The sequence below is a fragment of the Citrus clementina genome, unplaced genomic scaffold, assembly GCF_000493195.1.
Source record: "Citrus clementina cultivar Clemenules unplaced genomic scaffold, Citrus_clementina_v1.0 scaffold_3, whole genome shotgun sequence".
Lineage (NCBI taxonomy): Eukaryota > Viridiplantae > Streptophyta > Magnoliopsida > Sapindales > Rutaceae > Citrus > Citrus x clementina.
In genome coordinates this window covers 24807169-24829695 of record NW_006262339.1, presented here as the reverse complement: position 1 = coordinate 24829695, position 22527 = coordinate 24807169, and the positions used below count along the sequence as shown (strand labels likewise).

Below are 22527 nucleotides of genomic sequence, written 5' to 3'. Positions count from 1 at the left end.
CTTGACTTCAGTGTTCAGGGGCTTCATCTCGGAGGTGCCTTTTATTTTGGGCTTGTTGGGAAATGGCCTATTGGATCCGTATTAGGCCCACCAACTGCCAAATGGACTGAGTGTGTGTAGAGTATAATGCTAATTGCTATATTACCTTTGGTCCGCTGCTTAGTTTAATTAATGTATAAATATTGGTTTAATCTGTATATTTTAATTAAAATCCTTATTTAGTGCATATATTTTAAAAGATATCTTAAAATATCTTTATTATTAAGTATATTATAAATTTACCTTTTATTTTTTCTTACTTTTATAATAATTCTTTGGAACAATATTTTTTACTTTAATTTTTTAATTTATATAAATTTAATTAACAAATTAGATAATTAATATTTATTAATAAATTAAAAAATAAATATCAATATGAATAATTGATATTTTTCATACCGTTGTAACAATCTTATTATTATTATTTATAAATAAATTTATACAGCTAATTTAGAATAATATTTAATTTTTTACAGTAATTTTATAATAATTATATTACTTTTAAGTCTAATTTAATAATTTTTTATTAATATTTTTAAGAATATAATTATAAAGGTATTATGATAAAAGTAAAAAAATAAAAATAAAATTATAATAGTCTCGTCAAGTACTTTATAGAGGAACTAAATAAACAAAATATTGGGAACAGTCATTTAATCCGCGCCGGGAGTACTAACCATCAAGGTAAACGACACCGTTAGGAAGCAGATCTGGAATTGCAAAGCTTCCGTTTTCAGAATTCTTTGGAAATGAGAGATTAATGATGGATTGATGGTAGAAGAAAAATAAGAAGTGAAAAATTCGTAGCTTAGAATTTTCTTAGAAGCTCTTTGGAGCTTTGAGAGAAGAAGAAAAGAGGAAAAAAATGCTGCGGCTAAAAGCATTCCGGCCAACAAATGATAAAATAGTGAAGATTCAGTTACATCCGACGCATCCATGGCTAGTCACTGCCGATGCATCGGATCACGTCTCTGTTTGGAATTGGGAGCATCGACAAGTAATTTATGAGCTCAAAGCCGGTGGCGTTGATCAAAGACGCTTGGTTGGAGCCAAGCTTGAGAAGCTCGCTGAAGGCGAATTAGGTTCGAATAATCAATCATCTTTAAGTAACTAATTAGTTAATTACTAAACCAATTGATTGCTCGATCCAGTTTTCTTAACAGTTTTTATTTTTATTTTATTTCTCAGAGCACAAAGGAAAGCCAACAGAAGCCATGCGAGGAGGCAGGTAATTAATTGAATCCCTGCATTCGCATTTGCATCTTCATTTCTTCTTCTACTTCTTCTTTTTTCATATATATGCGTTTGTAGAAATCTGATTTGCGTCCATATGGTTTCGTTGTTCAAGTGTCAAGCAGGTGAACTTTTATGATGACGATGTACGATTTTGGCAACTTTGGCGCAATCGAGGTGCAGCTGCTGAGGCTCCCACAGCTGTCAGCAATGTCACTTCAGGTTTTGCTTCTCCTCCTCCATCAACTAAAGGAAGGCATTTTCTTGTCATCTGTTGTGTAAACAAAGCCATATTTTTGGACTTGGTCACAATGCGTGGCCGCGATATACCCAAGCAGGAACTTGACAACAAGTCACTTGTCTGGCAAGTACTTATTACTTTCGCTCATTTTATTTGTTGTTTTATCAGAGATTAGTTCTTTTGTAATAAGTACCTTCTTTTTTCTGAATTGAAAAATGGATGTAATCTCACAGCTGTGGCTGCAGATTTATAGATAATAGCTGTACGACTTTCTGATATGTGTTAGGACTTGTTGCTGTTTAGAACCCGTATACCTTATTTCTGTTGTTAATTCTTGTAATTTGAGGGAGACAAATGTGTTGAACGACTGACATTTGTGATATGTGCTCTTTTGCTTTCATGTTGTTCTGAAGGAAATGAATTTGGTGTTCTAGTTTCCTCTGTAATGGATAATCTGTCTAATATCAATTATTTAACGCATTAGAAAGATGTTTCAGAAATTCGTAAGGTTATCGTCATTTGTACTAGCATGATAGTAATGACCCTTCAGTGCTATCGTGCAGCCAAAATTATCCAGCAGATATAAATTCTTTAGTTGACACATGTTATTGCGTAGTGTATTTTTCTGTCCAGGCGATGCCTTGAAATTGGTGGTTAGTTTTTGGCGGAAACCATACTATTAGCATATCATTTTATCACAAAAGCTTTATTTTTGGTTTGTTATGGAAAGAAATGAGAACAAAAAAATAGGTATTATTTCGGCTTCTTCTTTTTAAGCAACTCCGGAACCTTAAATCAAGAGTAATCAGTTTTAATATTTATAATGTGTGCATAAGCCAAAGGTGTGTTGATGCCAAAAGAGATTATATTTCTGCCAAACTGTTGTTCACTTTGTGATTATGGAAATTATAACTTGTTAAACTCCTGATATTTCGTTTGCCTAAATTTTATCTTCTGCTTTGCTATGTCTTCTTAAAGCGCATGTTACATATTATTCATTATATTTTCATTTTATGGTCATTTCTTGCAGTATGGAGTTCCTCTCTAGGTCTGCTGTTGGTGATGTTCCCCTTGTTGCTTTTGGTTCATCAGATGGTGTTATCAGGGTTCTATCAATGATATCGTGGAAGGTTTGTGGTCAGTCAAGTTTTTGCTCTGTTGTGCTAATTCTGATTGTTAGTTGTGTTAAGTTTTATTCTTCTGCAGCTTGTACGAAGATATACTGGAGGGCATAAAGGATCGATATCTTGTTTGATGACTTTCATGGCTTCGTCTGGTGAGGTAATGTTTAGTTTTTCAAGTTTTCATTGTATATTCCACTTTTTGGGTCTACTGTCAGGCTTGAAATCTTTGTAAGATAAATGGCTGCACCAATGAGAGAGATGTGTACCTGAAAGGCTGAGGCATCCTTGTAAAAATTACATAAAATTTTACTGAAAGAAATAATGATATCATAAATGATAAAGCGCTTCATTTCTATCATTCTATGTGTCATGAAAATGGAAGTTTGAAGGGATTATTTTTGGGTACTTTTGTAGGCGCTCCTTGTTTCGGGTGGTAGTGATGGTTTACTTATACTCTGGAGTGCAGACCATGGTCAGGATTCACGTGAACTTGTGCCCAAGCTAAGTTTAAAGGTAACCGTTCATTAATATCCCATTTTCTACGCTTTCTATTTTCTGAATATGCTTGTCCTGGCATTTTATATCCTTTCTTTCTGTACTTAAGAATAATTCTAGATTGTTAATGGTTTATATTTTACTGAGATGCGTTCTCTTTTGGTTAATGTACTTTGGACAAATTTATTTCTGTGCATGTACTTGTGGCTTCATGAATGCAGATTGTATTTTATGCAATTGTTGTGGCTCTTTTACCAGTGACGTTTTTTCTTTTTATATTTTTATATACAATACCAATAGGCACATGATGGTGGGGTTGTGGCTGTTGAACTTTCTAGAGTGATGGGAGGTTCTCCGCAGCTAATTACGATTGGTGCGGATAAGACATTAGCCATATGGGACACAGTCTCTTTTAAGGTACTTTTACAAGTTTGAGGATTCGTTGCTTTTGTAAAAGTGCTTGTTATTGTTGAAAGATAAGAGTAAAACCTTGGCATATTGTTTTTAAATTTATTAAATTTCAATCACAGGAGCTGCGGCGAATTAAACCTGTTCCAAAACTTGCTTGCCACAGTGTGGCATCTTGGTGTCATCCTCGGGCTCCAAATCTTGACATTTTAACTTGTGTGAAAGATTCCCATATATGGTAAGCTTATGCCCTTCACCAGCTACATTTGTTACAGATCTTCTTATCAGTTGTTTATGAGGGTCTTTGTGCTGTGATTAATGAGAAATTCATTGCTGCTCCCAGAAAAAGGATTTAAATATTGATGGAGTTTAACGTAATACCATTTAGTCGATTATATATGAAGGACCTTAGAACATTGTTTAAACTTTTGGCAGGGCTATTGAACATCCCACATATTCAGCTCTGACAAGGCCTTTGTGTGAACTTTCTTCATTAGTACCTCCTCAAGTTCTAGCACACCATAAGAAACTGAGGGTGAGTAGTAGTTTTTGTACTTGCAAAATTTCCATATTAGTGGCTCCTTTCTGTTTATGATCTCTTATAGTATTTCGATGCTTCATACAGTTTTCTAATTGGGTTTCTTGAATGAAATTTTATTCATCCACTTGAACAAGGCCCTTTCACCAGTATTATTTTTCTTGTCCTTAATTTCTTGATTACATCTTACTTGATATCCATAAATTTCTACTACAGGTTTACTGTATGGTGGCACATTCTTTACAGCCTCACCTTGTTGCTACTGGTACCAATGTTGGTGTTATTATCAGTGAATTTGATCCTCGGTCTCTTCCAGCTGTAGCTCCCCTACCAACACCCTCAGGAAGTCGGGACCACTCAGCTGTCTACATAGTTGAAAGGGAGTTAAAACTAGTAAACTTTCAGTTATCTAGTGCTGCAAATCCGTCTCTTGGAAATAATGGCTCCTTATCTGAAACGGGAAGGTTGAAGGGGGACTTACCTGATGCATTGCAAATTAAGCAGATCAAAAAGCACATCAGTACACCTGTTCCTCATGATTCATATTCGATTCTTTCTGTAAGCAGTTCGGGGAAGTAAGTTTCTTTGACTTTCTCTGTAACGCTGTGGATTATTTGGCTTTTGTGTTGTTCAGTTTCAAATCATATTAAAGCAGATGATTCGATGTACAAATGCAGTTGCAGTGATGTATTTCGTTATTGCACCGTTTTTATGCCATATAAAAAGTGTAAATCATATTTTTGTACTAATATATGCCAAAGCTGAAGAGAACTTCTATTCTTGTTAAAGCCTGTTCTAATTGCTTCTTTTTACATGATAATGACTTATATTGTACTCTAAAGTGAGAAATTTCAGCTGAAATTGAATCCTCTGTATTTGATTTGCATGACACGATAGCTTCTTATTATAGCACAATTTGATCTCAGGTATCTTGCGGTAGTCTGGCCCGATATTCCCTACTTTTCTGTCTACAAGGTCAGCGACTGGTCCATTGTTGATTCAGGCAGTGCAAGGCTTTTAGCGTGGGATACTTGTCGTGACAGATTTGCCATATTGGAATCTGCATTAACTCCTAGGCTTCCTATAATTCCTAAGGGGGGTTCATCAAGAAAAGCAAAAGAAGCTGCTGCTGCTGCAGCTGCAGCCCAAGCAGCAGCTGCTTCTGCTGCTTCCTCGGCTACTGTTCAAGCTCGTATCTTGTTGGATGATGGGACATCAAATATATTAATGAGGTCTATAGGTGGCTCCAGTGAACCGGTATTTGATATCTTTCGGTCTTTCTCCATGTATACCATTTTCTTAGTTTTAAAGAGTCGGATATCAGAATTTGACAGCATTCTATGGTTTTATAGAAATGTTCAATGGATACCCATATATCTCTATGCCTTTCTATTTTCACCGAGTTCTAAAACAGGGACTACTTTTGACTATCATGTTTGTTAAGCTAAGTTAATCTTTTCTGTTATTTATCATGCTGGCAATTATCTGCTATTTTTGAGTCATGCCCAAACATTTGCCATGTGTTTTTGGAAATTCTAAAGAGGAAATTCAAATTCTTTAAGAGGACTTAGATTTATTTTTTTAATGTTCTTTTGCCAATTGTTAATCAACTAACATAGAAAAGAAAGCAGAATTACTTTTGAGAATCTTGATTTTTTTTTTTTTTTTCCCTTTTCTTGAAACTATGTAGTTTGTCAAGCTGAAGTTAATCTTTCTGTTATTTATCATGCTGGCAATTATCTGCTATGTCCAAGCCTTTCCCATGTTTTGTTTTTTTGGCAAATTATAAAAAGGAAATATTAATGCTTAAGAGGACTTAGATTTATTTTCTTAGTGTTCTTGTGCCAGTTGTTTAATCAACTAACTTAGAAGATAAAAATGGAGAGATGATTCAGTGCTTGTGGTATATTTAATTTTATAAACTTATTTTAAATCCCCCCCGAATGTGTTCTTTTCACATTCATATTAATTCTTTAGTGGCTTTATTTTGTCTTCTTTATACCATTAGTTGTTGTCGTGAGCCTGGAACTGAAGTGTTTAATCAAGTGTCTTATCCCTGTTCTAGGCAATGTTGTAGTTGTATCTCCTTTCAACCAGATATGTTTTGGTTGATCCTTACATGGCATTTGCTTTTTCCATTTAAATATATAGCAGAACTGATTTCCTGGCTGTGCACTGAACTGTTATGAGATTTAAATTTTAAAGGTATTTGTTGGAGGAATTTATCTGAATTTCTATTCTTAACATAATAAAACAGTGGGAGAAATATATCTCCTTCAGTGTCTGTAGCTTACTTCGCTCTTATCTGATCTCCTTGTCTGTGTTCTTATATTGAAAGTTAGGTCTAAATTGTAGGTCATGATCAAATTCCAGTTATTGATGCCTAATTTGAAACTGATAGGGCTAGGTACCTCCTGCATCTACCTTTGCATGGCAATGTTCTGATCATTTGACCTACAACCCAGAAACTTCAAGTGCTTATTTCCTTTCTCATAGAAAATTTATTCTCGTAGGTTATTGGCTTGCATGGGGGAGCACTACTTGGTGTGGCCTATCGAACATCTCGAAGGATTAGCCCTATTGCTGCAACTGCTATTTCAACAATTCAGTCTATGCCTCTGTCAGGTTTTGGAAGTAGTGGCCTTTCTTCTTTCACAACTTTTGATGATGGATTTTCTTCTCAAAAATCTCCTGCTGAGGCAGCGCCTCAAAACTTTCAGCTATACAGGTGAGGATGGAAGTTGTTTGTTTTACTTATCTGTCATTAAGAGGCTATTGCTTGTAAAACCTGAAGTCTTCAGCTTTGAGGCATTAATTGTTGGTCTCTCTTGGTTTGTTTTTGGTCATTTTCATTTCAATTTATTGAAGCTCTCATATTAAATTACTCAATAGGGATGGATTATTATCTTTGTGGTGTATGCTAATCCATCCTGTCATTTTCCTTAATGTTTTGTGGAAGTACTAGAAAATAATATTAATGATTTAAAAAGTTGTAGAAAGAAAGCAATTTTTAACTATTCTTCTATTACCTTCCTTTGCAATTTTGGTCTTGAAAATAGAGGAGTCCTTAGAGCAGAAGAAAAAGGTTAATTTGTTTTCTATCATCAATCATAGGTCCTCACCTCGCAAGCAATGTCCAAAACTATCCAGTTGCATTTTTCCTACGAATCCTGTCAACTTGCAGAGTCACCTCTTAATCCTGTAATCAACATGGTCATTTTGGATTCAGTTGGTCGTTAGACCTTATAATGCTGTGTGTGTTCTCTTCAGCCTCTAGGTTTAAATCAGATTAACTTTTCCCATTGCTATTTACATGATTCTCTCAGTGTTTTCTCTTCTAATGTATCAAATGGTATACATTCGTGTAATATATTTTTTGTCTGCAGATTAATAAGATCTGTATGGGTTCCCTTTTTATTGTATATAATGTTTAATTAAGGTTTTAATGTGCAGCTGGGAAACTTTTCAGCCTGTGGGTGGCCTACTTCCTCAGCCAGAATGGACTGCATGGGACCAAACTGTTGAGTACTGTGCTTTCGCTTATCAGCATTACATAGTCATATCTTCCTTGCGCCCTCAATATAGATACCTAGGAGATGTTGCGATACCCTATGCTACAGGAGCTGTTTGGCATCGGCGGCAGCTGTTTGTGGTCACACCAACTACCATTGAGTAAGATATTGGTTCAAAACTCATGTTCCTATTCAATTGGTTAAAAAATCTACTGCATTCTTTATCCTTTTTTCCGGTTTTATACTTAAAAGTGCTCGTGACATGGCATATTTGGAATTAACATTTTGATGTTTAGGTTACTAAGGAAAATTCTAGCTGAATTCAAAGAATGATAAATGTCTCTACATTGAATAAAGGTTTACTGTTGCCTTTGTTTCCAAGACTTGAAAAGGGGATCACTATTAATCTGAAGTTTCTTATGTAGTTACATACTTGAAACACTGGTTATCAAGTGTCATACTATTCTTAATTAGCTATAATAAGGTTCTCTCTTATTATTTTCTGTAGACTGGCTATCCCTCTTTTACACACACACACACACACTCACGCGCACGCACGCACACACAGAGATAATCATTCTCTAGTGAGGGCATCCTCACCCACTAACTGCCAAAAAAACACAGTTTCCAATATATTGGAGTGTGTGCAGGGTGATTTGTGAAATGGAGTAATGAGTATACCATGCATGTTTGGCATGCTATTTTGCAGATGTGTTTTTGTGGATGCTGGGGTTGCAGCCATAGATGTAGAAACAATGAAGATGAAAGAGGAGATGAAATTGAAAGAGGTACAGTCAAGAGCTGTTGCTGAGCATGGGGAATTGGCCCTTATTGCAGTAGAGAGTTCCCAGACTGCTGCTCAAGATAGGATAAAGTTGAGACCCCCAATGCTACAGGTTGATAACTTTATGTCTACTGTGCATTTCAAGTTCATCTCTACTGGAATACTGTAAATTGCTATTTAGATTTCCTTTGGCTTGCCGAAAGAGTTTGGCACCTTATTTTAGCTCTGAAATTAGCTGTGTCTAGCTAGAAGGATATTAGTGAAACAAACAAAGAAGGTTAAGCTGAGCTGAAGTTGAGAGAACTCTAGTGTTGTTGAGGGTTAGAGAAACATAATTCAATTGTGTTAAGCTCTCTGCTGGTGAAAATCATCATGAAAATTTACTGTTTAATTATCTGTCTCTTTTATTCACTGAAACTTTCACAAATGAGTGTAGTTTTTTTACGCTTTTCTTTATAGGTTATCTATGTACTTCCTATAATTATATGATAACTTATATGAGCTTGAAAAGCATCTTTTTGAAAGGTAAAAGTGGAGTTAGCTATTGTTGAAAGATCTTCCAAAATATATTCTAAATGCTTAGTGCCGCCAAGTGCTTGGCTGAGTGGTTTTCAAGCAGCTTTACTTGGCTGGCCACCTGTGTTCAAATCCTTGGGAAGTAGGGGGCTAAAAAAAAATCAATTTGGGCTTTACCCACCTCCCTACATCTGAATGCTTGCTGCACAGGGTAGCATTTATAAGCAGCATTCTGTTGACTGATATTCTTTTGTTGCTGTGTTTGGTCTAAATTGTCTCAAGTAGTTCATGTGGGAATGCATATTTACATGCTTGTTTATACAGACACACACAGGCATGCACCCAATTATTACCTGTGTAATGCAAATAAAGAAATCTGTGTTTTTCCTATATGTATGAATCTTTCTTCATTCAGGTGGTCCGGCTAGCTTCTTTTCAACATGCTCCTTCAGTCCCACCTTTCTTAACGATGCCAAAACAAACTAAAGTTGAAGGGGATGATTCTATGATGCCAAAAGACATTGAAGAAAGAAAGGTTAATGAAATAGCTGTTGGTGGTGGAGGGGTGGCAGTGGCAGTCACTCGTTTTCCAACAGAACAGAAACGACCAATAGGACCCCTAGTTGTTGTGGGTGTTAAAGATGGAGTTCTTTGGCTTATTGATAGGTAACTGGACCCTATTTGCTTCAAGAATCCTTTGGCTACTTAAGGGCCTGTCTGTTTTTGTTTTTTGCTACCCATTTTTATTTTTGTTTTTGGAAAACAAGTGAATACATGTTCAGTTGTTTAGTGAAAAAAAATCCATGAAATAACTTTTTATGTTTGTAAATAAGAAATAAACTAATAGATATTGCTTAATAGGGTGCTTTTTTTTATAGTTTTTTTTTTTAATTTCAGGAGTAAAATTAAAATAGTTCATCAATAATTCTTTCTTTGCAAAGTTTGTGATACGTTTTCTTGTTTCCTTTCATTAGTGTTATTTTAGTTGTTCGCTTTCTGGTCTTAGGGCAGTTTAGTAGCAATGTCGAGGGCTATTGAGTCCTTTTCTACCAATTTGCAACTTTATCTAATGGCAATAAGAGTCCTTAATTTTATATTATTAAGGTAAACGCTTATCTAGTTGTAAAAGAAATCGCACTTATATATTGTAGTCTATGACGAGAATATGTAAATAAAATTGTTCAATTCTGCTTTCAATGGTCAATGTATGCATATAAGATTTTTTTTTTTTTTTAATTTGTTTACTTTTTTTTGTTTTGTACTTTTAATTGTTTCCCTGATTCTTCCTGCATACTGCAATATCCATTGCAACAATGATGGGAGACTAAGAACTCTATAATTGCATTTGCTTCAATTCAGGGCTGTAATTTCTTGCTCATGAAAATCCACAAGTTTTACATTTTGCACCTTCTGAAAGGGGAGAGTCTTATTTTATTTTTTTGAAAATAAAAGGGAAGAGTATCTTAGTTTGCACCTTTCATGACATGTATTTTGTGCTGGTCAATTATAGTCAAATTATGTGATGTAATTAGCAGATTGCATTAAAATCATTTCTACTTTTTCTTCTTTAGGTACATGTGTGCACATGCGTTATCCCTAAGCCATCCTGGAATTCGATGCCGGTGTCTTGCTGCCTACGGAGATTCTGTTAGTGCAGTCAAATGGTATTACTATTTCACATGTTCACTGTAGATGGTGATTATAATTCTGTCCTGTTTATTAACTTGTATTTTGTTATACAGGGCAAGTAGGCTTGGTAGAGAACATCATGATGATTTAGCACAATTTATGCTAGGGATGGGATATGCCACTGAAGCACTTCACTTGCCTGGAATATCTAAAAGGTGTGTGAATATTAATTAATTCCCTTTAATTAATTCCCTTTTGTTTCTGGGTTTCGGATACTATTATTGTCATTAGTCACTGTTCACACCATGAATTCATGTCTTCTGCTTTTCAATCTCACTCGTCTGTGTTGTACTGGACTCTTATTCATATTCTTTGGATAATAAATAGAATTTAAGTCATTCAAGCCCATAGAAATTGCAGCAACATTGTTTAGTCATTGTTTTCAATATGATTGATGAATTCTGCTTGTTTCTCAGGTTGGAATTTGATCTAGCCATGCAGAGCAATGATTTGAAAAGAGCTCTTCAATGCCTTATTACGATGAGCAATAGCAGGGACATAGGACAAGATCATCCAGGGCTTGATTTAAATGATATTCTCACTTTAACAACCAAGAAGGAAAATATTGTGGAAGCCGTTCAAGGAATAGTGAAATTTGCTAAGGAGTTTCTGGATCTCATCGATGCTGCAGATGCTACTGGACAAGCTAACATTGCACGTGAAGCTCTTAAGAGATTAGCTGCTGCAGGTTCAGTGAAAGGAGCATTGCAGGGTCACGAGTTAAGAGGTCTTGCTCTACGACTTGCAAACCATGGAGAGTTGACACGACTTAGTGTACGTACTGTGACTTTTATTCGTGTTTCTCCTGCCCATCAATTCTAATAGCTGTTTGATTCATGCTATAACATGTTTTATCACTCATCTACTGTAAAATAATTTTTTCTGTTAATCCATTTATAATTTTATGTATGATTATGCTTCTGTTTCACTGGTTCTGAATTAAATTGATGCATGCAAGAGAATTTCAGCCTTACGCCATGTTTTACTGATCTTCTTGATGGTTTCTTTTATATTATCTTAGTTCATCAATTAATTATGCACATGTCCTGCAGGGTTTGGTAACTAATTTGATCTCGCTTGGCTTGGGACGTGAAGCAGCATTTTCAGCTGCAATTTTGGGTGACAATGCTCTCATGGAGAAGGCATGGCAGGATACTGGAATGCTTGCTGAGGCTGTGCTTCATGCTCATGTACGACTTGTTTGTAAAAACTGTTTAGTTTTAACCCTTAATTTGATACTCTGATGTAACCAGCTTCATGAATTCTCTCAGGCTCATGGGCGACCATCACTAAAGAACTTGGTTGAGGCTTGGAACAAAATGCTACAGAAGGAGGTCGATCATACTCCAACAGCAAAGACTGATGCTGCAGCTGCATTCCTTGCTTCCCTTGAAGAACCCAAGCTTACAAGCCTGGCTGAAGCAGGGAAGAAACCTCCAATTGAAATTCTTCCACCAGGGATGCCATCTCTTGGTTCAATTACTATTCAAAAGAAACCTGTGCCTGGTTCACTGAATTCGCAGCAGCAACCAGGCAAACCGCTGGCAGTAGAAGGTTCACAGCAGCAACCAGGCAAACCACTGGCAATAGAAGGTTCACAGCAGCAACCAAGTGAACAGTTGGCTGTAGAAGCACCACCTACGACGACACCCACAGAAGAAAGTACTCCACCCCCAGGGGAGGGTAGCGAACCAACTTCAGGTGATAAAGCCCCTATTCAATCCTCAGAAAGTAATTCAGATCTGGCTGCTTCTGCTTCAGTAGAAAGAGCTCCGGCAGCATCTATTACTGATGAGGCAGCTTCCGAGGGACCATCGCAGGTAACAGATCCTCAAGAAAAACCGCAGGATCCGGGCACTCCGGAAACAAATGTTCCAGGTACATCAGCTGCTCAGGAAACAAATGTTCCAGCAACATTACCTGCTCAGGAAACAACTGTTCCAGCTACATTACCAATTGAGTGAGAGTGATAAACTTGCTTGACTAGCAATCTGAGTAAAAATCCTTCTACTAATTCTTTCAATTTTGTGGCATTTTAAACCATATAGGGTAGAGGGTCATGTGAGCTGTGTAAAATTGATTGGAAAGAAAGCAGAAAGTTATTTTTGTAAGTTTTTGTGTATGTTCATGATTTTTTTTTTTTTATATGACAGAGGCTTCCTTTGCTTTGGTTTGAATCTATTCTTCTCTGGCTCTTGTGCGTTTGTATCGTCCTGAGTTCGTTCGTTCCGCAATCTAGTAAGTAACAGTGGCTCAACTATATTGAGTAACTAAAGCTCTAAACCTAAAAAGGAAAAAAAAATTATGCCGCTTTCAACGGATGTCAATTTCCAGTGGTTCTGAAGCTTTGAGAATAATATCCTTTTATCCAATTACCTATGTAGGCTTTTTCTTTAATAGCTAATCTTTTGTGTTCGAGTAACTGCAGGTATTAATAATAACTAAACTATAAATTAAATGAAATAATAGAGAGCACAAAACATACAAACTTCAGATTAAGTACGTTTAATTTGGTATGTTAGCAGCCGAACGTTGCCATGTTCAAGTTATTAATGCATAGCATATCTTTAATTCATTTGCATTAAATTGGAGTGGATTAAATTTCATGTAGAATAAAATTTTTACAAGGGACTGATAAGACTATCAAATAAAAAAAAAGAAAAGGATTGATTAGACAATATAGGATCCTGCAAAGTGTTTGATATAGTTATAAATAGAAAATGAAAACTCGATAATTCAATTTTATTATTCAAAGCAATCAACAGTGGCTACCAAAAACTATATCTAGAATCTCTATACAACCAAAAACTATCCAACAAGTTAACGAACCCACAAATGATTATTTTTAATTGTGAAATTGCCCTCCCAGTTTCCACTACATTATCAACTATATTCTTTATTATAAAAGAAAAGATAAACATTAGATTTAATTTCCTTCAATTTTTTTTATTTTTATTTTCTTTTAAGATTTTATTTAAATTATAAAAATTTGAGAGCACTTAAATATTATGCCTAACACAAGGGGATTACGCAAATAAAAATAATAATAATCTATTGGAAATCAATCTTGTTTATGACCTCCATATATTAAGCATGTCAAAAATATTGAAATATGAGTTTGTATGGGAAATAAAATCTCATTAAATTTGTGTATTTTTTTTTCATTATTTACAATTTAATTTGTCCAAATATTTATCCTAAAAATTTATCTCAAATGACGTGCCATTCATCAATTAGATAGTGAGATAATGTAATTACTTAATGTTGATGCAGAATTCTAGTTGTCTTTAAAACTGAATATGTTATCTCGTCAATGCTTACACTAACTTTGATTGGGACACAACGCTTTTGGTACTTTCCCAGATTAAGCAAATCCAATAACTTGGATTTGCCTCCTTCCTCCTTCGTAACCCGCACTCACAAAAACAGATCAGGGATGCCGGTGGTTTTTCTGACGAAAACCCTCTGATACTTAAGTTAGTATGCGCGGTTTTGGGAAAAAAAAGTTGGATCTTAGATTTGCGCAAGATAATAATTGCTGAGTCAAAGAAGAGTGTTTTAGAAAGCTGTTGTTAAAATGAATTCTAAAACCAAAATGCCAGAGTTTCCCCTTCCTCTTTTTTCTCCCCTTCTCTTATGCCTTTTTCCGAGTTTTATAGGCAACCGTTCCCTACGTCTAGATCCTTCCCCCATGTCCTCCACACTCGGGTGATCATGGATCCTCATGGGCCGCAAAAACCATGCGTAGGTTATCGTGCTTCCCCAAATGATTTGGACGTAGCGAAACTGCCGCGTTGATGCAGGATCGTGCCCACCTTTCAAGTAACAAGTCTCTGGTCGGCCATAACTGCACCTCAGAAAGTGCTCTGGCATTAGGACATCTGCTCATAGCTTGTTAAGCCGAGGAGATTCTTCCTCGGCCAAGTAATGAGGACATACGCGGCTAATACTCTTTTCATCACCCAAGCACTTCACTTAAATCTTATAAAAAAATTATCAATGAATTATTGAATGACATATCACATGCCATATCATTTAAAATGAAATTTGAGATAAAAATTTTGAGACGTCTATCATTTACTCATTTAATTTTAATGCATTCCAATAAAACAATTATAGCATGCTTTTTAATTTAGAAAAAAATCACTTGAGAATAACAAATCAACAAAGCAGTTGTTTAATCTATTTTAGCACTCAACATTTAAAACGACTTATGCTCACTTTTTTTTAATACGTTTTATTATGTTTCAGGTAATAAAAAGGACTATTTCCATTCCTGTGATATTAGAATCAGTGTGTCATTTCCTTTCTTATTATTCTTTCGTTTCTTTTTTTTTTTTCCCCTTAGTTTCGATTTATTTAACTTATACTAGAAAAAATACCGGAAAAAAAAAGAAAAAGAAAAAAGGAACGTTAGCTTTTTCACGATCCATTGGTTTTGTTATTATAACTTGGGTTTTTTTTTTTTTTTTTTTTGGTACTATGACTTAAGTTGATTTGTCGAGTTATACCTGTCAAATCTGTCAAAATTCGATTAACAAAAGGATTTTTTTTTTAATTATTAAGATGAAATAATTCCTCTTTTCCAAACTATACTAGCACTTGTAACAAAGATGCCGAAGTTTTAATTTTGAATAAAAAAAGTTATATGCATGCTTTTATCCAACAAAACTAACCAATTAAAAATGAAGGAAAAAAATTCAAACCAACAAAACTAACCAAGACAACATCCCAATAAGATGATGAAAGAGGAGGAAGAAAATTCTTAGAAACTGAAGGCAGTCAGAAGAAAAAATAGAATCCTGTCCCGTAACCCATAGCTTCCTTCCTCATTTTCAAGAGAGGTTAGCCTTTGTTGTAGTTGTGGAACCACAACTAGGATTTTGGTTTAATGGGCTCCAAAATGAGGAAACTACACACTTTAGGATCCCAGAATCACAAATCTATTAAATGTAAATGTCAATTGCTAATTTAATAAATTCTATTCAAGTAGAAAAACAAACACATACATTCTCGCACACTTAAACATTAGAAATTCTACTCCGTATAAGAAAATTCAGATAATATGCCCCTCCAGACTCCCCTGATACCTCATTGCCAGTCGCATCTGAACGAAAAGCTACATATAACTGAGAACCTAACTAAGCTCAAAATGAAGGACAATACATTCAAGAGTTTCACTGGGTACCCATTGCAAGATCATGCCAAGTATCTTCATTCACCTGTTGAGGCTCCTGGTCTGAAACAAAACAAAAGGAAGGAAAAAAAAAAACCCTTAAAAACAGTTAAAAAGCCCGTAGATGAAGTCAGATGGAAAATATACAAGAGCAAAATCTGTGCATGATGCATAACAAATTAAGAGAACAAACAATTGACATTGGTGCACAGATTACATGTCTTCCCCATACTACCAATCACTGAACAGACAAAACAAAACCTCAATATGTGCAAACTTCATCTTTATGCATTCGTTGGACACTGACAATTACACACAAGCTCAGGTAAGGGGAAGAGAGAAAGAAAATATAACAGTTGCATATATATTATCACTTAAAATGATGTCTGCGCTGTCCAATAATAGACATGTTCGATGAAGCACCAAAAGCCATTAAGATTGGCGGGCATACTATATATAAAGAAAGTTATAACCAAAGAGACATACTTGAGTCTTCAGTATCATCAGGTCGAACAACCAGCACTGGTGGCAATGGGAGATCTGCATTAATACAGATTTACGATAAGAACAAAAATATGACAAAACTAAAAAAACTAAATCAACCGCGTCGAAAGCTGAATGTGAAAGAAATGTTACCATCATCAGGTAGAGTGTCTCTCATCCATTCTTCATCCACAATATCAATTAGGATTCCCTGGCTTAGTTCTGCCATATCCAATCTGTACCTGTAACATCAATCAAACCACAAACTCAAATGTGAAAAGCAAAAAGTTGAACTCCATTGAAAATAAATAGAAATTAATTAAAAGTTGAAAACCCATTTAACCAACCTCGAGTTTTAGGCGAGCAAAGATAAATAGTATAAAAAAAAAACCACTAAGAGTAAGACAGTTTCAGTTTCAAAGAAGAAAGAACTAAAATGGCTGTCAAAAATTGCAGATTGGCTCCAGTGCGTAAGATAAGAAACATCAACAACCAATTAAAGAGTCTAATTCACAAATTAGTTTCTTTCCCCAGAAAGCAAAACAAGATCAACATTATATGCATTCAATCTGAAGATGATTATTCTTATTATGTTTGGTAAAAAATCAGTAACAATCTATTAGATACCTAAGCAGGCACAAAATCAAAACACATGGACAATGGAATGGAATACCATACAATATTTGAAAGAATGATGAAATTTAATTTAATGATGAAAAATCATAAATAAATTAAGAGAAACAAAATGTAATGATTACCTATGAATTTGACCAGAGATGAGAGATGGCCGAGGGAAAGATCGCAGCCATTATAACCCTATAAAATCCTCAAATAGTGAGACTATGCTGACACTAAACAATATTACACGACTACACCAAATGAGACTGAAAATTATCCAAATACCCTTTTACTTTAGTAAAATGACGACGCCCCTTTCACTTTACGGTTTTTAATTTGTAAATGAGAATGAGACTGAGATTGTGAGTATTCCAAAATCCAAATGGTGACTGAAACATATGAATATTTATGATTTTTCTTTAAAATTAGAGCTGATATAGTCAAATATATATCTTTCGCGTTAACCACTCTGGCCTTTCGAACCTCCACAAGTATAATGTGTAGATATTTTCTTCCTTAATTATATTGTATAATTGAGAGTCTCATAAGCATTAATGTAAATCAATCTCATTAATAATCTAATTTATAAATATCAATTATAATCTCAAATAATATGAATCGTAATTTAAACAATAGTCTCGTGTAATAATAATAAAAAATCTTTCGCGTTGGGATATTTATGAGGAAAAAATGTGTTCCGAGACAATAATATATTTCTGTGTGACAAAAGATTGCTTTAAAACGGACAGTCACATAAATATTAACAGATTTCTGGAATAGTCACGCATGGTCAATAAATGCCCAAAGCCAAATTTTCAAAGAACAGCTACAAAATTCCAAAAATAAACTCTATAATATAAATAGGTCAAATGCAGATGGAGTTAAAATATTCTCTCATTTCCTTAACTGGGAATAGGAAAAAAAAACAAGAGGAGCTACATTCCTCCATCGACTACTATAATTAAGAAAAGGAACTCATGTTGCTATGGGCTAGCTCGGGTTTAAGAAGCTTTAGCGGATTCATCTCCTGGTAAATCATCTTCGTCATGGTAAATGTTCTCTGCCATCTGCCAGATTTGAAGAATGTTGTCTTCGGCTACACTAGAAATAACCCAATCTTCACATGGGTTCCATGAGAAATCTGATATTTTACTCGTATGACCACCATGAATAAAGAGCAACTCTGGCGGACCATCTTCGGCATCCTCCGGTGTCTGTTCCTCATCAATCCTTAAAAAAAATAAAAAATAAAAAAATAAAAACCAAATAGACTGAATTACTAAAAGTAAGCAAAATAAAAACGGTCATCTAATTACTAAGGTCCTGGGAGTCCAAGGACATACCTGCTAAGGTCCCAAACCATCAGCCTTCTACCAAGACAACAAGAAGCTAAAATTGTCTCATTCTTTGGGTTCCACCCAACTTGAAAAACTTCCTCTCTGTAATTATGTTTCAACCACATTAAGAAGTTTAAAAGAACAATTTTCCTCAGCTGAAAGTTCTAATGCATTAAGATTATTAAGAAGGTCTCAATTGAAAAAAAAAAAAAATTGAAAGACATGAATGACAATCAAAATGCAACCCCAATGGCAAAATTGAAAACATGAAAGAGAGAATTCTTACTTGTGACTGTCAAATGTGTGCAGAGCAGTGCTGATCTTGCGTAGATCAAATAACTTAACTGTCTTATCAGTAGACCCCGTTGCCAAAATCCATTCATTAAAGGGGTTGAAAGCTAGGCAGTTAACCTAACACAATATTTTGACATAGGTTTCACATCATATTAGACAAATATATGAAACTTTGTGACTGTAGAATCAAAACTCTTGCAGAAGTTGAAGCTTGCCAATCAGTCACCAGTCAAAGGATATGGGATGAATGGCATTCATTAAATACTCAGAACATCAATGCAATACATAATTATTTCTTATTGTGAGGTAAGTCTGAAATTCTGAGGATTAATGATAAGACGGACCATCTGGCATTGATCATATCAAACCACGCACTGACACAGACAGAGTTATAAGTTTACTTTTCACAGAAGTGCTACTAGCCTAAGGCCTAAAAAGTCTTTAAGGGTTTATCATTCTGATTCCTCAAGAAGAGGTCAAAGAGACAATATAAGGAAGTGAGTAGCAAGGAGTTTAAAAATCCTGGAAGTAAGTGCATATCAATAAATCACTAAAATAATTGAATTGGATAGAATAATTATTTAAAAGGACAGACTCCAACAATCAATCATTAGGAGACTGATCTAATCAATTGAGGTAATGTTGAAGAGAAGGGAACAAAGGGAACACAAGAACAAAAAATGGAAATTTGTACAATAGGTATCTACTGTGTCTGTGTGTACATGTACAAGTGTCTTCATGAGAAAGTCTAAAACTTGCATTGAGAATCGAGACACTGACCTCACTCTGGTGAGCGACAACAGATTGGACTGGTTTGCTCACTGATGGTGTCCGTAGATCCCATATAAGCAGGTATTGATCATCCCCAACAGAACCAAACAAGTATTCATGCCTCAGATGCCATGCTACATCTTCTACAACACCTTCATGAACCTATTTCAGTACAACCATTATCAATATCCAGAAGTCATGCCTCAGAAATACAATTATTCTAATGCCTAAAGGTGATTAAAAAATATATATAATAATCCTTGTCTTCAGAGTATCAAGGGGCTTTATTAAGACTGCAGAAGGCTAAGATTGGATTTCGCAGCCACGCATATTCACATTCAACATCCTTAAATCTAGTATGTTGCTACAAGGTAAATACTGTAAATTACAGGGGGGGCTTCCATCTGATTGTTCATAATGAAAGCAAAAAATTTTCAAAATAGATAAAGCACTCTACCTTAAAAATCTGCATGGCCTCAAGAGACTTATTCTTAGGAGCTGCATTGATGTCCCATAAACATATTTGAGCATCATCAGAACCACTTAACAGATGACCTTCCTTGAACTTGCTCCACGATAAACCGTATCCTTCAGTGCTATGGCCCCTCAGCCTCAGATCAGGACTACATGCACCATCCAGAGGAGGTTTAGAAGGGTGTTTGCTATAATCAAAAACATAGACCTCAGCACTAACAGTCTTCGTGGCAATAAGAAATGGATTCTGAGGCATATAACGGGCCCGGTTAACCTCTCCATCATGGTTTATTTGCTGAATTATTTGCACCTGCAATGGAAGACATTTTTATATTTTGACTAATTTTTCATAGGTTTCTTACCATCATGTATGAATCAAGAATTGTTTCTAAAATCTGATTCATCAATCACATGCACCATAATCAAACTACAACTTTCAGGAAACAAAAAGTGAGACACAAAAATAACTGTCGGGATATAATAGTTTTATCCAAACCTAAACTTCAGTAAGAATGTTAAGCAGAGTAGCTAGAATAAAACTTGATAAAGGTGAAATCTCTAAGCAATAAAACAAACTGATAGAAAACGAAAAAAAATACCTAACAAAGAAAGAGAGAAGAACTACAAAAGTTAACGAAGATCCAAAGAACCAAAAACATTTCCCTCCCCATACTATACAACATAGAAAGATACTTTTAAGGATAAAGTAAAGATTCAAAAGTGCAATATATAATCCAATTTCCTTCGGAAACATCAGCACAGTTACCTTGCCATTGGCACAGCCAAAGCCACCAAAATCAGAGCGGTCATCATCGTAATGGCGGGCATCATTCTCTGAGTCATCAAGAGGAAGCTGGACCTGAGCAAGCATGAGATAGTTGGGCTCATTCTCAGATGTGTGTGTCCCAAGGATCATTTTCTGAACAGAATAGTCTTTGCCAGGGGGTTCTTCTCTATCAGGCAACCACTCAACAGTCAGAGAAGGCCATTCAAGGGCATGTGTGATGACAAGATCATACAGAAACGGAGTGTTCTTCTTCCAAATCTTGTATTCTTCATTTATCAACCTCTCTTCTATCTCTCCCCTCATCTCTTCCTCGTCTTTTCCCATTGCTCTTCGCTCAATTTCTTAAGTTTTGTTGCCGCCAAAGTCCTACAGTTTGGAAGCCAAACAAACCCTAGCAACTTTTTATGCGTAGATGAAAAGATCAATGTAAGGCATTGAAGATAAGATAGATGTACACTACTTCAATAGGAAAGATGTAAATCCTTACAAAAGCTTAAAATAAGAAAAACACGAAAACACTGACAGCAAATGGAAGTGAATTTTTTTTTTTCATAAGATATGATTAAAAATTACTTGTCAAACACGAAAATTTTATCTTCAAATCAAAACAAACCACAACAACGAAAACAACAAAACAATTACCATTTCGATACAATTAACTTCTTCAAATAGACAAATTCAGAGAAGTATTAAAATGAAACAGTAAAGCATCATAAACCTGAAAACAATCTGAAAATGCACCAAAAAGACACAAGCCATCATAACAAATGATAAAAACACAAAACCCGAAAAAGCAGGTCATTTTGCTAAAGTTCAACTTAATACAGATAACATAGGTTGAAATTGATTCATCAACAAGCAGAAAATAAATAAATAAAACACAAACACAAAGAACTCAAGAAGTAAGTTACAGCCACTCCATTGAAGATGCCCAGAAAAAGGCAGACTCACAATAGCAATCAACAAAGAACAAAATCGTTTTTCAACCAGGCATTGAATCTAATTCTACAGTTAATAACATAAAGAGGAGAGAGAGGGGAAAAAAAAAAAAAAGAAACCAGTATATTACCTACTTCTGCAACTGAGGTAGATGCAACTCCATTCATCTGCTTTTACAATTATTTGCTTCCCCTAACTGCAACATGAACAAGTACTCAATCCTAAGAGCACAATAACATAAAACCAGCTAACCATCACCGAAAAACAATTAGAACCAGATAACCCATAAGCAAAACCCATATATAGTATGCATTTTGCGGCATAACAATATTAAGGTAAAACCCTAAAAACTAAGACAAAGTAGCCATAGAATCGTTAATTAAACCCTACAATTCCTAAAATTCTAGAACCCCACATCTAATCTCTAATCCTTTAACAGTGTAAATCGATAACAACACATATAAATGAAAGCTAGACAGTAAAACCATCCAAATCGTAATACCCTAGAAGCCCAAGCATAATAAACTAACTAAAACAAAGGAACTAAAAAGCACAACAACCCTAGCATATAGGTATCAAGGGAAAAAGGGTTTTCACTAAATGGAAAAATAATGACAGGATACCGGTAAATTATTATTAAAATGGAACTGGCGAGCGGAGGAGGAAACGGCGCCAAAAACTCTATCTCAGCATATGAACCTATTGCTCCCTTTCTCTCGACGAAATAGAACCCAAAAAACGACTGAAAATATGATAGAAGGAGGAAGCTAAAGAAAGTGGAAAAAATAAAAAGCAAAATTAAAAAAATAAATAGATTTAACTGTTAAATTAGAGAAGAAAAAGAGCTAACCAAATGAAGCGAGAGCGGCGGAATCTGAGATTTGAGATGTTGAGTGGAGTGGGAAAAAGAATAAGGGTAATTTGCACCGAGTACCCTTGTATTTATCAAAACTACAGTTCAAGGAACAAGTTTGTTAAAAACGTCACTCACCTGCTAAATAAGAATTTAAATAAAATTACGTAGCTGCCCTTGTATTCTATTGAGGCCAGTGATTTTAGTATTAATAAT

At 35.1% G+C, this 22527-nt stretch overlaps 3 protein-coding genes across 11 annotated transcripts; 1 reads left to right on the top strand and 2 right to left on the bottom strand.

Annotated features, from left to right (window-relative positions):
* The first annotated feature begins 684 nt into the window (after nucleotides 1–684).
* LOC18049073 lies at nucleotides 685–12760 on the top strand. Its single transcript, XM_024187720.1, has 20 exons — nucleotides 685–1121; nucleotides 1228–1267; nucleotides 1388–1636; nucleotides 2544–2643; nucleotides 2720–2794; nucleotides 3052–3150; nucleotides 3433–3549; nucleotides 3663–3778; nucleotides 3976–4075; nucleotides 4295–4653; nucleotides 5005–5335; nucleotides 6592–6806; nucleotides 7532–7750; nucleotides 8300–8486; nucleotides 9306–9556; nucleotides 10462–10554; nucleotides 10633–10734; nucleotides 10996–11353; nucleotides 11632–11769; nucleotides 11851–12760. The coding sequence occupies exons 1-20, from the start codon at nucleotides 905–907 to the stop codon at nucleotides 12541–12543; spliced, it is 4059 nt and encodes a 1352-aa protein (XP_024043488.1). The 5' UTR covers nucleotides 685–904; the 3' UTR covers nucleotides 12544–12760.
* Nucleotides 12761–15344: 2584 nt separating this feature from the next.
* LOC18049072 (anaphase-promoting complex subunit 13) lies at nucleotides 15345–17091 on the bottom strand. 4 transcript variants are annotated; one of them, XM_024188850.1, is made up of 5 exons: nucleotides 16997–17091; nucleotides 16392–16480; nucleotides 16242–16295; nucleotides 15746–15818; nucleotides 15526–15686 (listed from the first exon to the last, which is right to left on the bottom strand). In XM_024188850.1, the coding sequence occupies exons 2-4, from the start codon at nucleotides 16465–16467 to the stop codon at nucleotides 15757–15759; spliced, it is 192 nt and encodes a 63-aa protein (XP_024044618.1). In that variant the 5' UTR covers nucleotides 16468–16480; nucleotides 16997–17091; the 3' UTR covers nucleotides 15526–15686; nucleotides 15746–15756. The 4 variants fall into 4 exon arrangements, with proteins under 4 accessions (XP_006441961.1, XP_024044617.1, XP_006441962.1 ...); XM_006441898.2 differs by having other exon boundaries at nucleotides 15345–15818; nucleotides 16997–17088; XM_024188849.1 differs by lacking the exon at nucleotides 16997–17091 and adding an exon at nucleotides 16917–16953 and having other exon boundaries at nucleotides 15345–15818.
* Nucleotides 17092–17690: 599 nt separating this feature from the next.
* Nucleotides 17691–22387, bottom strand: LOC18049071 (WD-40 repeat-containing protein MSI1). Of its 6 annotated transcripts, XM_024188228.1 has the most exons (9): nucleotides 22309–22387; nucleotides 22082–22200; nucleotides 21589–21654; nucleotides 20499–20885; nucleotides 19716–20042; nucleotides 19268–19420; nucleotides 18480–18604; nucleotides 18200–18295; nucleotides 17691–18086 (listed from the first exon to the last, which is right to left on the bottom strand). In XM_024188228.1, the coding sequence occupies exons 4-9, from the start codon at nucleotides 20841–20843 to the stop codon at nucleotides 17858–17860; spliced, it is 1275 nt and encodes a 424-aa protein (XP_024043996.1). In that variant the 5' UTR covers nucleotides 20844–20885; nucleotides 21589–21654; nucleotides 22082–22200; nucleotides 22309–22387; the 3' UTR covers nucleotides 17691–17857. The 6 variants fall into 6 exon arrangements, with proteins under 6 accessions (XP_024043996.1, XP_024043997.1, XP_006441957.1 ...); XM_024188229.1 differs by lacking the exon at nucleotides 22082–22200 and having other exon boundaries at nucleotides 20499–20917; nucleotides 22309–22377; XM_006441894.2 differs by lacking the exon at nucleotides 22082–22200 and having other exon boundaries at nucleotides 22309–22377.
* Between the last annotated feature and the right edge of the window lie 140 nt (nucleotides 22388–22527).

What these genes read in the sequence shown, in the direction of transcription:
- LOC18049071 (XM_024188228.1), bottom strand. Translation starts at nt 20,843, where the DNA reads ATGGGAAAAGACGAGGAAGAGATGAGGGGAGAGATAGAAGAGAGGTTG. An exon ending in CACACATTTGACAGTCACAA is followed by an intron (nt 18,296 to 18,479) that starts GTAAGAATTCTC and finishes ACATAATTACAG; the next exon opens with AGAGGAAGTTTTTCAAGTTG. An exon ending in ATGGTTTGGGACCTTAGCAG is followed by an intron (nt 18,087 to 18,199) that starts GTATGTCCTTGG and finishes ATTTTTTTTAAG; the next exon opens with GATTGATGAGGAACAGACAC.
- LOC18049072 (XM_024188850.1), bottom strand. Translation starts at nt 16,467, where the DNA reads ATGGCAGAACTAAGCCAGGGAATCCTAATTGATATTGTGGATGAAGAA. An exon ending in AGACACTCTACCTGATGATG is followed by an intron (nt 16,296 to 16,391) that starts GTAACATTTCTT and finishes GTATTAATGCAG; the next exon opens with ATCTCCCATTGCCACCAGTG. An exon ending in TGATGATACTGAAGACTCAA is followed by an intron (nt 15,819 to 16,241) that starts GTATGTCTCTTT and finishes GTTTTGTTTCAG; the next exon opens with ACCAGGAGCCTCAACAGGTG.
- LOC18049073 (XM_024187720.1), top strand. Translation starts at nt 905, where the DNA reads ATGCTGCGGCTAAAAGCATTCCGGCCAACAAATGATAAAATAGTGAAG. An exon ending in GCTCGCTGAAGGCGAATTAG is followed by an intron (nt 1,122 to 1,227) that starts GTTCGAATAATC and finishes TTTATTTCTCAG; the next exon opens with AGCACAAAGGAAAGCCAACA. An exon ending in CACACCATAAGAAACTGAGG is followed by an intron (nt 4,076 to 4,294) that starts GTGAGTAGTAGT and finishes TTTCTACTACAG; the next exon opens with GTTTACTGTATGGTGGCACA.